A 14,249-nucleotide genomic window follows, 5' to 3' on the forward strand; every position below is an offset into this window, starting at 1 on the left:
ACAGCTCCCCTACCATCCAAGGGAGGGCACCCTACCATGGGGACAGGACAGGACAGGACAGGACAAGGCGGACACTCTTCTCCTAGGGAAGATTTTAGACTCAGTGCACAAAAGGAGAACATGCACTCCCACCCCTGCCCCGAAGGCATATCGGATGTTTCTCATCTCCTGTCCAACAGTGTGTGTCAGAACCAGGTCAGGTCAGGGTCAGGGTCAGGGTCAGGGTCCCCCCCCCCCCCCCCCCCGAGGCCTCACTTTCCCACTCATGCACTGGGCTAATGAGAAGGAGGTGTGTGAGCAGATGCCTGGCTCTCTGTCTGCGGAGTGTGGAGAGCCGGTAAGAGGGGAAGGAATCATACTGGACTGGGGTCTGCGGACACAGGGGTCAGAGCCACAGAAAACCACGCCCCCGGCTGCAGGGACTTTCCCCAAGCTGTCCCCTTAAAGTCAGAAGAGGAAAAGTGCTCCTGTGAACACATGAGCTTTCAAAGCCAGAACGAAGGAAATGACGGCTCGCTTACTGATGTATCTGCACCCCCCTCCCGTGCACCGGGCACCCCTATCTGAGAACCGTCCAAACGGGGACCGTTCGAACCAGCAGGACGGCCACGCTCCCGGGGCGCAGCCTAGGTCACAGGCAGTACCTTCTTGGCAGGATGGACTCCCTGGATGCTCTTGATGCCCGGAGGGCCGGCCGGGTGCATGTGGGCCCCCACCGGTGGGTGCTGGGGCTGCTGGGGGGCCCCCTTGGTCAGTGTCACCTTGCGGGCGGGCGGCTGTCTGGCTTCTGGGGGCTGCGGGAGCCGCTGGGGCTGGCCCTCGGGGTGAAAAAAGCCGTCGCTCTCTCCTCCCTGCTGAAACAAGGCAGCGTGCTGGTCAGTACGTGTGTGGCCAGGAGGCCCTCCCCAGCGGCGGGGAAGTCCGCCTCTGCTAGCCTCAACCGAGAGCAAAACCGTTTCAGACAAGCGGGAAACCAAACCTGCCATTTCACTACAGCCACTGAGGAAATTTCTCATCTGACAGTGTTTGGGTTTTAATCATATTTTTGAAATTTGTAACACGCAGATCTTTAATTACTGTATACACTCAAGAGGTCTGTGATTACACTATGTGCTGTTTCGTTCAGCACAATAGTGCTTAACCTTAAAAATACCTCATACTCAACATACATTTACCATTTCCAAAGGCATTGTTATTAAAATATGGGCAGTCTACACAGGCAGTGGTTTTAAACTTTTACTCTGTCTTTAGACCAAAGACAAGTGGACCGTCCCCCGTCCTTGGGACGTACCTCACTGGCTGTGGCCCAGCGCCCACCCTCTCCTGGGGACAGAGCACTGGCCCCCGGTCCCCCCCGCCCCCAACACCCGCACCTCCCCTGGCCTTGCACACAGAGGGACGCGCGGGCCCTAGTGAGAGCTTCACAAGAACCAGAAATCTAACCTTTTGAGTTTTACTAATGCTCCCTCGTTTCTTGACCTTCAAAATGGTGATATTTGTTAAAAAGAAAACCACTGGCCCAAAACGGTGTCACTCACACCGAGTTCCCAAACCAGGGCTCACTCCCTAATCTAACTGCAGTTTCAACCTTCTTGAGAAACGTAGTTTTAACTGGTGCATCAGGAATTTTCCATGAGGGCTAAAGAGCAGGCCACAAGGGCCCCTCTCCCCCAGAGGAAGGTGAGGTCACTGGCACGGGAAGACTCCTAAGGGAAAGCCACCAGCCTGAGCAGTAACCCTCTTGCTCCACCCTCCTCCTGAGAAGACCTTCCCTCTTGTACACCCCCTGGGAGCCTCTCTGCTTTGCCGGATGAGGCGCTGCCCAACTCACGAGTCGTTTAACGAAGCCCGTAAGAGCTTTAAAACGGTCTCAGTCGAATATTTGCTATTTAACACATTTACGCTGCAGTACTTACGTTCAGGATACCACCCGGCGGCATAAAAAATACCTCTGGATGGTGCCTATCAGCTACGCTCAGTATTAAGTACAGCGTGTCTCCTACAGAGTGGCTGGTGGCCAGGAAGGGAAGTGTGGACGGCAAGGAAACCCCACCTCGAGCTGCTCAATGACGGAATCTTAGCAGAAATGGACGCTCGAATGTGAAAAGTAGAATTCAGACTTCTATCGGTGCGGGGCTCTACCACTCCGATCACCGGGGGCGCAGCGGCCTGTGGCCAGCACACCTGCCCCCCGCCCCGTACACTGCTTGGCCACCCGGTGCTTCCGGAAGGACCTGGGAAGTCAGCTCAGCTGCAGTCCCTGCGTTCTATGTGTGTGTCTCTCTCTCTCTCCCCCCCACCCCCAAACCCCAAACTTGTCTTTGGGGCGCCTGGGTGGCTCAGTCAGGTAGGCATCCGACTCTGGTTTCGGCTCAGGTCATGATCTCACAGTTTCACGGGTTCGACCCCCGCGTCAGGCTCTGTGCTGGTGGCACAGAACCTGCTTGGGATTCTCTCTCTTTCCCTCTCTCTCCGCCCCTCCCCCACTCACACTAGCTCACTCTCATAATAAATAATTAAAAAAAAAATGTTGAACTTCTCTCTTAGGGCCAGTTGAATGGAATAAAGTGAAGGGACAGGGGCTAGAGCGAGATAGGTGCAGATGAGATTTTGTAAAAACTGCCCAAGGTAATCGGGCCCCATGAAAGACGAAAGGAGAAATGTCACACGTGGCAGGGCTTCTAGCTGTGGCAGCACGAAGACACTGGCCAACCTCGTTCCCCAAGATAAATCTGTAACTGGACAAAACCGCCCAGAACAAGCACCTCAGGTCCATGGAATTGACAAAAGTGAAACAAGACAGAGTGGGGCCCGGCAGTCTTTGCTCGGTGACAGTGACAGGACCTCCCCCCCCCGGTCCAGCCCACAGGGCAGACGTGGAGCAGCCCGTAGGCCGGGGAACCACAGCAGCACAATCAGCAAAACTTGGAGGGAAGGGAATGGGGCACGCCCACCAATCTGTCAGCCCTGGTCCCTTGTGGAATGACAGCAGACCAGCCAGTAATCGGAGAGATGTAATGAGAGATCCCGGAAACGCAAGGGCTCTTGAAGGCCTAGGTCGGTGCGCTCTGAGGGCGCCGGGGCCCGAGAGGCGGGCAGGAAGGACGAGCTGACGTGGGCTCGGGCAAGTGCCGCCCCCACTCATGGCCCACTGGCCAATCTCTTCCTGAATGACTGACTGGCCGACCACGAAGCTATGCGACAACAGGGTTGACCCCTGGGAAGCCAGGCTGAGAAATGAAATAGGAATAAAAAACTGATCCAAAAAAATTCTGAATAAAAATACAGTGCAACTAAAGCAGTTACATCAGAAAGGAAAAGAAATCTGAAATCAATAACCTGAGCTTTTATCTCAAGAAGCTAGAGGAAAAAAGGAAATCAAGTCCAAAATACAATGAAGAAAACGGTGAGCTCAGAGCAAAAAGCAATGGCATAAGACACAAAAAAACAATAGAGAAAAATCACTGAAACCAAAAGTTGCATTTTTGAGGTCAACGAAACTGATGGCTGATCAAGACGGGAGACAGGGCACAAACCACCAAACTCAGGAGCAGAGAGCCACTCACCTCACTGGCCCGGCAGAAGCGAAGGCGGACATCATGAACACCTTTACACCAAGTCAGGCCACTGAGGCGAGACGGACGGATGGCGTCAGAAACGCCAAAAACGGATTCAAGAAGCGAGACGACCCGAAAGTCCGAGGCGACATGGAACTGGTAATGCCAACCCTCCCGCACAGGAAAATCCACAGGCACTCACCGGTGAGCCCGGTCCCTACCTCAGGAAGAAGGCAGCCCGTGACACTGCCTCTCCCGGAAGAGAGGGGAGGACAGGGCACCTTCCCGCGCCTCCTTGGAGGCTGGCACGTCCCCGAGAGAAAAGCCGAAGGCACCGGGGGAGAAGAGAGCCGCAGGAGACCCCACGCACGTGCGCGAGGACCCCACCAGACGTCAGCGGACCGGATGCGCCCACACAGAAAGGGGACCGCGCGCCACGACCAAGCAGCTCTCGCCCCAGGAACGCGAGGCCGGCTGTCCCGGCGGAAGGCGGTAACGTGCGGGGCGCACGGGCGGGAGACGCGACAGTGATGGAGACCCGAGACCCGTGCGACACGCTGGGGCCGGCCGGACGCGCTGTCGGCCCGGGACAGGCGTCCGCTCCAGGCGGGCAGCGCACGTCGTGCCTGCTGATGAGGACATGGCGCGCCTTCTCCTCGGGGCTTCTGCTCACGCTGCCGCAGACCAGTCGGGGACACGCAGTTTCCGTACTCGTCACCTGGGGACAGTTCAAATCTGGGCCGTCTCGGGCTTTAGTCCAGAACCATCCAACCGGACCCCGCGGAGCTGGGACCCAGACGCCGGCCTATTTTAAGGGCTCCTGGGTGACGACGTCTGTCCGGCTAAGGCTGGGGAAGGCTGAACCAGAGGGGTGCTCCCGACGTTCTGCAACCCTGTACCTCTACCAAGTGCACTGCCAGTGCCAGCTGAGGGTCACGCCGACCTTGCAGAGGAACGTCCCCAAGTGAAAAAAATGGAAGCCGTGCGCGGAAGGCAGGCCATTTTGCAAGACCTCGATCCACACAGACATTTAAGCTGCTGGTCTGCATTTCCTAGAGCTTCTCCACAGGCCTTCCAGCCAAGGAGCGAGCCGGCGCCCCAGCCGGGGGACTGGGCGTGACCTAGCCCACGCGCGCAGTGTCTCAGTCTCTGCCTTAAAGAGCTATGTGACCTCTCTCTAGTTTCGTGGGTGTTGAATTTTTCTATAGTAAAACGCTGAGAGTCTCATAAGGATACATACGTACCACATCCTCATCTCTCGTAAGAGCCAACGGTCCATCATTTACTAATTTCTCTGACGTCCTGGAATTGTGTTAGCGCAAGACTTGTGTATCTCCTACGCGTGTGTTCAGCTGTACGGGCCTCACGGACATCTCTCCCTGTCCCACGAGCAGACGCTTCACGCGGAGCCCAGGCCCCACAAGAGGCTGCGTGCTGGGTGCACACGGGGCCGGCCCGCCAGATCCTCCGCACGGCTCAGCGGCACCACGGTCTACCGGCCGAGTCCCCCCCCCCCGTTTGGCCGTGTGCAGAAGCGGACCGGTACCGGCCAGCTGTACGCGACAGCCTTCCGCCGCACGGACTTCAGGGAACTGAATAAGCTCCCCGTAAGTTCACCCGGCAAGGTAAAAGTTCGAGGATGCCCAGAGCACCCACTCCCTCGCAAGCATCTGAAGAAACCGGGGGTTTAGACCCCGTAAGTCTGCTTTGCTCACCAAGCCGAAATGTCTCGTGCGCGCTGAAGGTACCGAGATGGCTACTGAATAAATCAATAAACGGCAAATCATACTTTGCCATGCGGTTCTCAACGTGCTACGTAAAAAGGATGATGACACCAGAATGCGAGGCTACAGCCGCTGTCGATCACAGGCACTGACCACATGTCACTACAATACCAAAAGGCCAGCCTTCAGGTCAGTAGTACTATTTTTGTGCATCGGGAAATATTACGCCACATTGGAGACTAGATAGTGAGCCGGTACACGTGGCCTAAAAGGAACGATGTCCATATATACGATGGACAAAAAGGATGAATAGTGCCGTAATTTTTTTCTTTAGCAATCCAAAGCTTAAAAACAAGACCATCCAGATAGTAAACTTTAAATTAAAAAGAGAAGCTTACACTGAAAGCAAGATATTATAATTGCCTATTTTAAGATAGATGGTATGTGTAAGTATTTGGATGATAAATACAGAATGCTAGTGATCTGGTGATTTTTAAACTGGGAACTGAGAACATAAACACTTAATCAAGAAACACTCCAAATAATCAAAATTATTTTCGTTGCTACTTTGGCTGAGAGAATGGTGGCAATACGTCGTAAGAGGAGATGTTAATGTCAGATAAAACCCCTGAAAACCAAAGTTGTAAACTTTCATTTTCAAGAGAAGTTTACATTTTAAAGCAGGTTTGACCCCAAAGCTGCGAGAAAACAGGTATCACAAAAGCTTCTCCTCTCCTCATCTGCAAGCAGAAAACTCTCCTTCTATAGAGTGGAGAACGACGGCTTCCGACGTAAAGGAAAGGGGTGCCATGTGGTGTAAAGACCTCATTTCGGGTCTTCTAAGAAATCACCTGAGAAGAGGGACGCCTTTTCTGTGGGTCTGCACCTCACCTGCGGCTCTGGCCCCAGGACACAAACTCACAGGCACAGGCACGGGGTCTCTGTCCTTCTCCCTGCTTGGAGCACCCCGCTCCCCCGCCCCGCACTCCCCAGGCCAGTCACTGCTCCGTGCTTCTTCACAGCAGTAGTGGCCACTGCTGTCCTGATCGCGGTCACTGGAACCGGGGCCCCATGGCAGCCTCCAAGAGGGGACAGAGCGGGTGGACACGATCACTTGCTCAGTCAACGAAGCACACGGAAGGGGGCATGCTCAGGCAGGGATCATGACGACTGCCCGGCTTTTCAGAAACACTGCTCCCATCAACCGTTTACTGGTAAGTTGGAGGAAGCCCCGGGTCAGCTCTGGAGTCGCTCATATTCAGGGCAATTCTGCACACCTTCGGTAGCCACGAATGGCACCATACACTTTGTAACAGAAACTTGCAAGGCGTTACCGCGTCCCCCTCTCGGGAGGGTCTGCGATGCGACAAGCGGACTAGGGTCTGTACGCGGTTTTCCATCAATCCTCCCTCCAAGGTAACTATGATCCTCATTTTGTAAAGGGAAACCCCGAGACCCCTGGTCACACAGTCACGGCTGGGACTTCCTGTCTCCGAGGTCCTACGCCGCTTCCCAGGAGGCGGCCTTTACCCGTAGCTGTTCTCAGTAAACAGACTAACCGTCACCCAAAAGGAAAAGGTCCCTGCGCTGCTGTCCTAAAAACCATACTGAGCCCTGAAGGCCAAAATCTAAGTTATGCAATTGTTCCCTTCTATAAGAAAAATGGAGAGGTTTCATTTTGTCAATGGAGAGATCAACTACTCTCTTTCAAATCAGCACAATGAAAAGCTAATTCTGGGGAGAAATTCTAAGTTCCAGAATTATTCCAAGTAACCTGTGAAAACCAGTTAATGTAGTAATTACTAGGCGGTGGCCAGGAGCATCGTTTCATACCTAACACTTGCACACAGACACGGACGAAGGTGAATGAGGATCACATACCACACCAAACCCCCCACCCGGAGGTCTTCCGTAACTCACACAGTCACAGCACTCAAAGAGGCCCTAAAATTCTTAGCGCTCACACATGCAAACTTAAAAACCCCGTTGTTCAAATTAGGATTTTCAGAAACCCGTTACATTAACGTAAGGAAATAACCGATCGTTTGTGGATTTACGTCCTGTTCAAAACAAGTAAGTTCACTTTGGTTTGGTTTTGGTTTTTTAAGATTTTATTTTTTTAAGCAATCTCCACCCCCAACGTGGGGCTCGAACTCACAACCCTGAGGTCAAGAGCTGCACACTCCCCCAACTGAGCCAGCCAGGCACCCCAAAAAAAGGGAAGTTCACTGTGAGAGTGAATTTCTCGGGGGCTGGGGGAGGGGGCACAGTTCCCTTTCAAACTCCTCACGCAGCAGCAATCTGCGAACGATTTTCAGTACCTTCCACCTCCTCTGAAACACAGATGAGGAGAAAAGAAGGCTGGCCGGCCTCAGACCAAACAAACCAGAAATATCTTGTCGTTTGTTTTTTTCTGCAAATGATTATCTTTTAATGACGGCTATAAACACGTCTTTTCAGAGTAGTTTTCCTCTTCTAAATTATGTAAGAGGCACTACCTGAATTAAGTAAGCTTAGGGAATACTTTTTATCAGCTTAATCGTTACCAAAAAATGAGGTCTGTAGCCACCAACATTAGGACAAATTTATTTATAACAAATGGCTTAAATGTACAGATAAAAACGCCTATTGACAATGTCAGGGCCTCCTGCAATTTGACAGATCAAATCTTATTTCCATTCTTAAACCCCATGAAGAAGTGATATCACGGACTTGCATTCACTAGTGAGCAAATTGATTAATCCCCCTCCATAGAAATCTCAACTCTTGATTACACCTATCAGACGCTAAGCAGCATTATTCTAGAGTGACAACACTTGACAAATTCCCCAACCGTTTTTCTCAGCTTTTGTGGCCCTGCTAGCTTGTATTAACCCTGATGAAAAATTAATTTTCCTTATCTTCTTCTAAACCCCAAAATCCAAATCCGCCAAACTGGCAACTCTTTCTGTAAAGGTATTATGAAAACCTCTAAAAGATTAATTGCATGTCTTCAGGTGACATTAAATTAATTTCTGCACTCGTGACAGACATTTGATACTCCGCACTGAGAGGACAGATAACATTGTCAGGACACACACAAGGACAGTGGTTAGGGTCCCAGGGCAGCCTCTTAGGAATTCTCCGTCCGATAAGGCCCACTTCACTGTCACGCCAGTGCTGCCGATCTCACAGCCCGCAGACCTCACGGAACAGGTTTCTATTAACTGCAACAATGCCGGGCCTGGCCCCGTAATCTTGGGAAGGCTCGCTCAGAATCTGGCCAATAAATGATATGCACGCGACAGCAACTTTCTAAATATCAATACGCTTAAGGCTCTATTTTGTCTCTGAAGACTACTGTTCAAGGAGAAAAGGTGCAAGAAAATAAACAGGCTAACATTTTCTTTCCAGGTTCCTGGGTCAGCGCCCTAATTAAATTGTTGCAGCATAACAGGAAGGGAGAACGGTTTGCATTTGCAGCGTCCGATTCTCTCCAACCCACGATCCTTAAGATTGTTCACGCCAAACACGTCAACAACCTAAGTCTTAAATGCTTCCTGTAAAATTTCAGCAGTGGGTCCACGTGAGCTGGCGTGAAGCAAAACCCCTAAGGTTAGGGAGCGCAGGGCACATGGGGCTCGTAGGCGCCAGGGCTTCCCGAAGCACAAGGGCCCGACGGCAGGGACGCGGAGCTCACCGCGGCGGGAACTGGGGAACCGGGCAGTCTCTCCAGCGCGATCTCCCCGTTCTAGCTTTGAGATCAGTTGGGCTTTGGGGAGATCCGGGAAACAGCAAAATTAACTGGCCTCTGGAGTTAATAAGCCTCAGAGGGGACTTCCCGCCCCAGGCTCTCAAGAGGAGAAGGCAGCGGGCTCTTCCAGATGAGACCCCACGAGGGGGAGGCTCCAGGCTGGGGAGAGAGGCTTCTAGGCGGCCCTGGAGGAGCAGCCTGGACGACCTACTTGGCAGCATGGGGGAGGCCCCTGCAGGGGGAGCTGTGGGAAGTCAGGGAGAAGGACTGAGCCGAGACCACCCCCCCCCCCCACCGACCCCCCAGGGGAGCCACTCCTATTCCACTGGGGAGAGGGAGCTCGCAAATCCTGATTTCTGATTTCAGCACTTCACTCCCCAACACCGCTGCCCTAAAGCAACCCAAAAATTAACGTAGGGAGATTCGGATTCACTACAAGGAACTACTTCTGTCCTGCAATGAACACCTGCCGACTCTGCCCCAATTTCGCTTAAACAGTCATTTCTCTGAAAGTTATGAACTCTGCCCGCTAAAGCATTTCAAAGCTCTTAAAGACAACTATTTATGCACAACAGCTTCTCCTCTGACAGGAAGTTTCTAGGATACGCATGCATGTCCTCAAACACGTGACTAATCCAGATTCTTGCCCCGAGCTCCTTCCTCTCTTCTGCGGTTTGCCTTTCGGCCGTTTTCCTGCTCGCCAGCACCTGTAACAGGGAATCAGCCAGCCTCCCCACCCCCCCACTGCCCCACTGCCCCGAGAGGGACAGGAGCCAGCAGGGAAGAGTCTGGTGCTCACCCCCACCCCCGGCCCCCCTGGCTCCCCACACCCGCGTTACAGCAACTTCTCTTACACCCAGCTCCCCGCCTGCCTGGTCTTCCCAGGTCCCTTCTGTCACAACTCCGTGGCAGCTCTGTCCTTTCTGACCTCACTTCCAACTCCCTTCCACCCGACTTCCCTCCTTCCTGAGGCTCCCGGGGACTGCCTGACACCGTAGCAAGAAGTCCACTTCGGCCAGGAATGAGGCGAGTCAGCAGAAGAGCTGCGCCCTCCGCGCTGGGAGGCGGCTCAGCACAGGGCACGTGGCGTGACCCTGCCCCGACCCGGGTCTCCTCACCGCACACTCACCGACTCGGTGCAACCCCCAAAAGTGCCAAACAGTATGTCTGATATAACCCCATCTTGTAAACTGAATAAAGAAGGAGTTTGGGAAGGAACCATGAATTTTCGCCTGAAAAGATGGCCAGAAGAATTCTTAATAAGGATTAATGCTATTTTTGGTGTTTCCAAAGTTCGCTATCTGGTGTCATCTAAATTTCAACAGACGTCTTTTTAAATATTTACAACGTACTTGACACCGTCCTAAATCCTGGAGACCGAAAAAGAATGGAAGAGCAAACCCAGCCTCAGTCAGTAGCAGCAGCGGGCGACAGAGCCCTGCAAACCAGTGGTCACGCGCAGCAGGTGGCGAGGGGGCCAGAGGCAGGAACGGGGCACGTCCGGACAGCGGGAGGCAGTGAAGGTGGCCGATTCCACCCCTATGTTCTAGGCACAGAAGCTGCGACCCCCCCGCCCAGTGGAGGAGTCCCCAGTGGGTGGCAGATGTCCCCAGGATGAATGTTTCTGTCTCTCAATCCAACGCCCAGGAGTCATGCCTATGACTTCCTGTGTCGTAAAAACACAGAAAAAAAGCCTGCATGTAATGACTGTTTTAGAAGCGTACTTTTAAAAGGCAAGGATCCCGTTATCCCTCTGTTAAAACTCTCCAATGGCTCCCGCTGCTCTCACGATCAAGGTCCAACACCTAACACAGGCTGTAAGGCCCTTGCACTCTGGCCAAACTGGCCTTCCTGCAGCTGGAAAACAGGCCGTGACTTCCCTGCCACAGGACCTTCACACACGCTCTTCCCCATCATCCTAGAAGGCGTTTTCCTTTTCCCCTGCCCTCCTTCAGCCAGTGATCTACACTCTTCGCTTGAAGTCACTTCTTCAGGTCCTCCTGTCACACTGCTCACAACACCGTGCCGCTGTCTGCTTTTCCAGCACCTGGTTGGCTGAGCAGTCTTACGCAGCTGAACCAGCAACGCGGCCCCGTCGCCGCTGGGACAATCGCCAGCACAACCACCCCGCTCATAAATGCTGGCAGCCAATGCAGGACCCTCACACCCAAGAGTCACCGAGGAAGCTGCAGGGTCTCCCAGCTGCGGCTGTCCAGCAGCTGTGCTGACACACGTAAGGAACAGAACAAAACGCAAAACCACACAAAACGCAAGGTCCCCACATATGGCGAGCCTGCCTGCGCCCTGCCGTGGAGAGGAGGGAAGCCTCAGAAACCCGCCAAGACCTCCCCACCCCCGCTTAGTACCATGCACCTCAGCCCCTGCCAGAAGGACACGCCTTCGCTAGCCCCCCGTCCACCACAAGCCTCGGGTTTCGTATTTAAACAGGGATGCGGAATTCTCGGCATTCTCACACAGAAGCAATTCAAGAAATAAAGGCAACACGTCAGAGAGGGTGCTTTGCTCATGTCAATGCCCTATTTCTAGAAACGTCATCTACGACAGAATCTGCTTCTGATCCATCCTCCGGCCTCGGGAGCTGCCCGGGGAGGGCTGGGTGTGCGCTGGGAGGGCCCAGAAGCACAGCAGGCACCTGCTCTCACTGCGGAGACAGGACCGCACGGCTGAGCAGGAAACGGAGCACGGGCCCAACCCCCTCTTGCGCCGGGTCTCAGGACGTGTTCAAAGAACGATGGATGCATCAAAGAACACGGAGCCAGCCTGGAACAATTCAAACATGAACACAAGTAACGATAGTAGCAGTTCACTGGACAAAATGAGAATCCAGAGGCTCGCACTGCTGTAAATGAATGAACAAATGAACAAGAGTAAAGAGGAAGCTACACAGCAAGCACAGAAAAGTGCTGGCGTTAGAAAGACACCAGTGCTCGGGGCGCCCGGGTGGCTCAGTCAGTTAAGCATCTGGCTCTTGATTTCCGCTCAGGTCATGATCTCACGGTTGGTTGGTGAGTCTGAGCCCCCCATCAGGCTCCACGGTAACACTGCAGAGCCTGCGAGGGAGTCTTTCTCTCTCCCTCTCTGCCCCTCCCCCGCTCACATGCTCTCTTAAAAAAATTAACATGAAAAAAAATTTGTAATTAAAAAAATCACCGCTTGCTAAAAAACAGTGAAGACCGGACAAGAGATGAGACATTTACATAGTCTCGAAGCACCCTCCCATACGGCACTTCTCAGTTACCTGGGGTAGGGCTGGAACCACACGGCACAGACACTGGGCAAGCGCCATCTTCCTCAAGCGATCGAAGTGGCCAACACTGGGCAAACGTACCAGGCGCCCCCCGACAGGACCCACGGAGGACACAATATGCTTCTGTGCCGCTCCTGCCAAAAATGCATGACCTGAAACCGATCACGAGGAAAAGTACGACAAATCCAGAGGACGTCTGACAAAATCACCAGCCTCCCCTCTTTCAAAAAAGTCCAGGGCAAGACACACGGAGGCCGAGGCTCCGTCCCAGAGTCAGGGAGACTAAACGCAATGCACGATCCGGGACCGGACCCCCACACTGCGGAAAGGTGGCTGTGAGGAACGTTACTGGGACAACTGATGAAATCCGAACACGTACTGTGGATTCGGCGGTGACACGTATCGCCGTGAGATTTTCTGAGTCGTGAGGATGTCTGAGTGCGGTTTTGTGAGAGAATATCTCAATAGTGAGGCAACACAGGGGTGTCTCCAGCCCACTCTCACAACGGCGAGAAAGTGTGTGTGTGTGTGTGTGTGTGTGTGTGTGCGCGCGCGCACGCGCGCGCGCATAGACGGGCAAAAAGAAACACCGACAACGCAAACGTGGTAAAACACAGCCCGGTCGATCGGGCGAAAGGGGCACGGGAAGTCCTCATGCCACTTTCGCGACTTCTCTCACACGGACGTTCTACCCGACGTCAACCACCCTCCGCCACACGCGAGAGGTCAGGTAGGCACGTCGCCTCCACCACCTCTGGAGGAGACCGGAGAGACCGCGAGCGGGCACAAACGCGGTAGAAACCCCGAAAGCGAGCTCGCGCGCGTGAGTAAATCGGGACTTGCCGCGCGCGGCGTTCTGACAGCCTTTTAAAAATAAAACACAGGAGCCTCGCGATGGGACAGCCGGCTCCCCTGCTGAGGCGTTCCGCGCGTCCCCCTCTTCTCTGCGCGGCCAGCAGAACAAAGCACCGGGTACTTCATTTGCCGCCAAATTCTTAACTTTATGACCTCAAGGAGAGTGAGTCGCCGAATTCAGAATCCGCTTTCGTTTCCTTCATGAACACCAGCGACCGCCGCTGCAAAGAGGCCGTCTCTTCCTCGAGCCGGAAGGAGAGGGCAGCGGCGTCCAGGGACCTGCCGCCCTGCGCGCGGGCACCGCGTCGCTCACCACACGCGGAACCACGGCCCACGGCCCGCGCGGAAAGCCGGCCCCGTTCTCCCGGGGCCGCCGGGCTTCGCTGGGGCCGCCAACTGAGGTTCCCCGGGGCCCGAACCTGGAAGACGGGGCGGCAGTCCCCACTAAGGCCCTGAACGAAGGAAGGCCCGGGGCACGCGCCTGCTCCGGTCCCGGTTCTCTGGTGTCTGGTCCCAAAGGACGGCTGGAGGACTATGGTAAGTTCACGTCGAGGAAACGCTTTATATTTTTATATTTGCTCTGGTGTCACTCGAATAGTTTTTCTGGATTCTGTATGGGTTATGGACAAAATTATGATTTAGCAAGATTGTTCTTTTGGCTTCTGAAAACTAAATACTTAAGTAGCTTTCTGAGAAACGAGCAAATGGAGAATGTTTCCAGATCTTAAGTAATTTGATCATTCCATCAAATACAATTCTTTAGGCAGATCACTTATATAAGTACCTTCGAGGAGGCACGTGAAATTTTGGAAGTATTTGCCAACATTCAACACTCTTCATAGCCCGCCACTCTACAGACACTCATTCTAGCAAAGCTGGACAAGATACGAAAAAACTAAAATCCACACGTACGTGGAGAGCCTCACAACAAAGGTCTCTTTAAACTGCAAATTCCCCAGATTTTCATCTCAGTGTTTTAAATATAAAACGTGGCCTAATTTGCCTTCCCCAGCAATGTTCAAAGGTTCGCTTACAGCACACGGCAAGTAGGGCTGCACGCGGCCAGGCCACACGGTCCCTCACGCTGGCGGGCCGGGGGCCAGAAGCCTACC

The 14,249-nt window shown here is 53.5% G+C and overlaps 1 protein-coding gene across 4 annotated transcripts in view; it reads right to left on the reverse strand.

The window, feature by feature from the left end:
- Positions 1-14,249, reverse strand: part of RBM33 (RNA binding motif protein 33) — a 139,537-nt gene that overhangs the window by 18,956 nt on the left and 106,332 nt on the right. For 3 of the 4 annotated variants that reach the window (XM_053217824.1, XM_053217825.1, XM_053217826.1), the window contains one exon: positions 645-854. In XM_053217824.1, coding sequence (XP_053073799.1) covers positions 645-854 — 210 coding nt within the window. The remainder of the gene's footprint in view (positions 1-644; positions 855-14,249) is intronic. The other variant, XM_027051177.2, reaches the window with a different exon arrangement.

Source organism: Acinonyx jubatus, chromosome A2 (genome assembly GCF_027475565.1).
Source record: "Acinonyx jubatus isolate Ajub_Pintada_27869175 chromosome A2, VMU_Ajub_asm_v1.0, whole genome shotgun sequence".
Lineage (NCBI taxonomy): Eukaryota > Metazoa > Chordata > Mammalia > Carnivora > Felidae > Acinonyx > Acinonyx jubatus.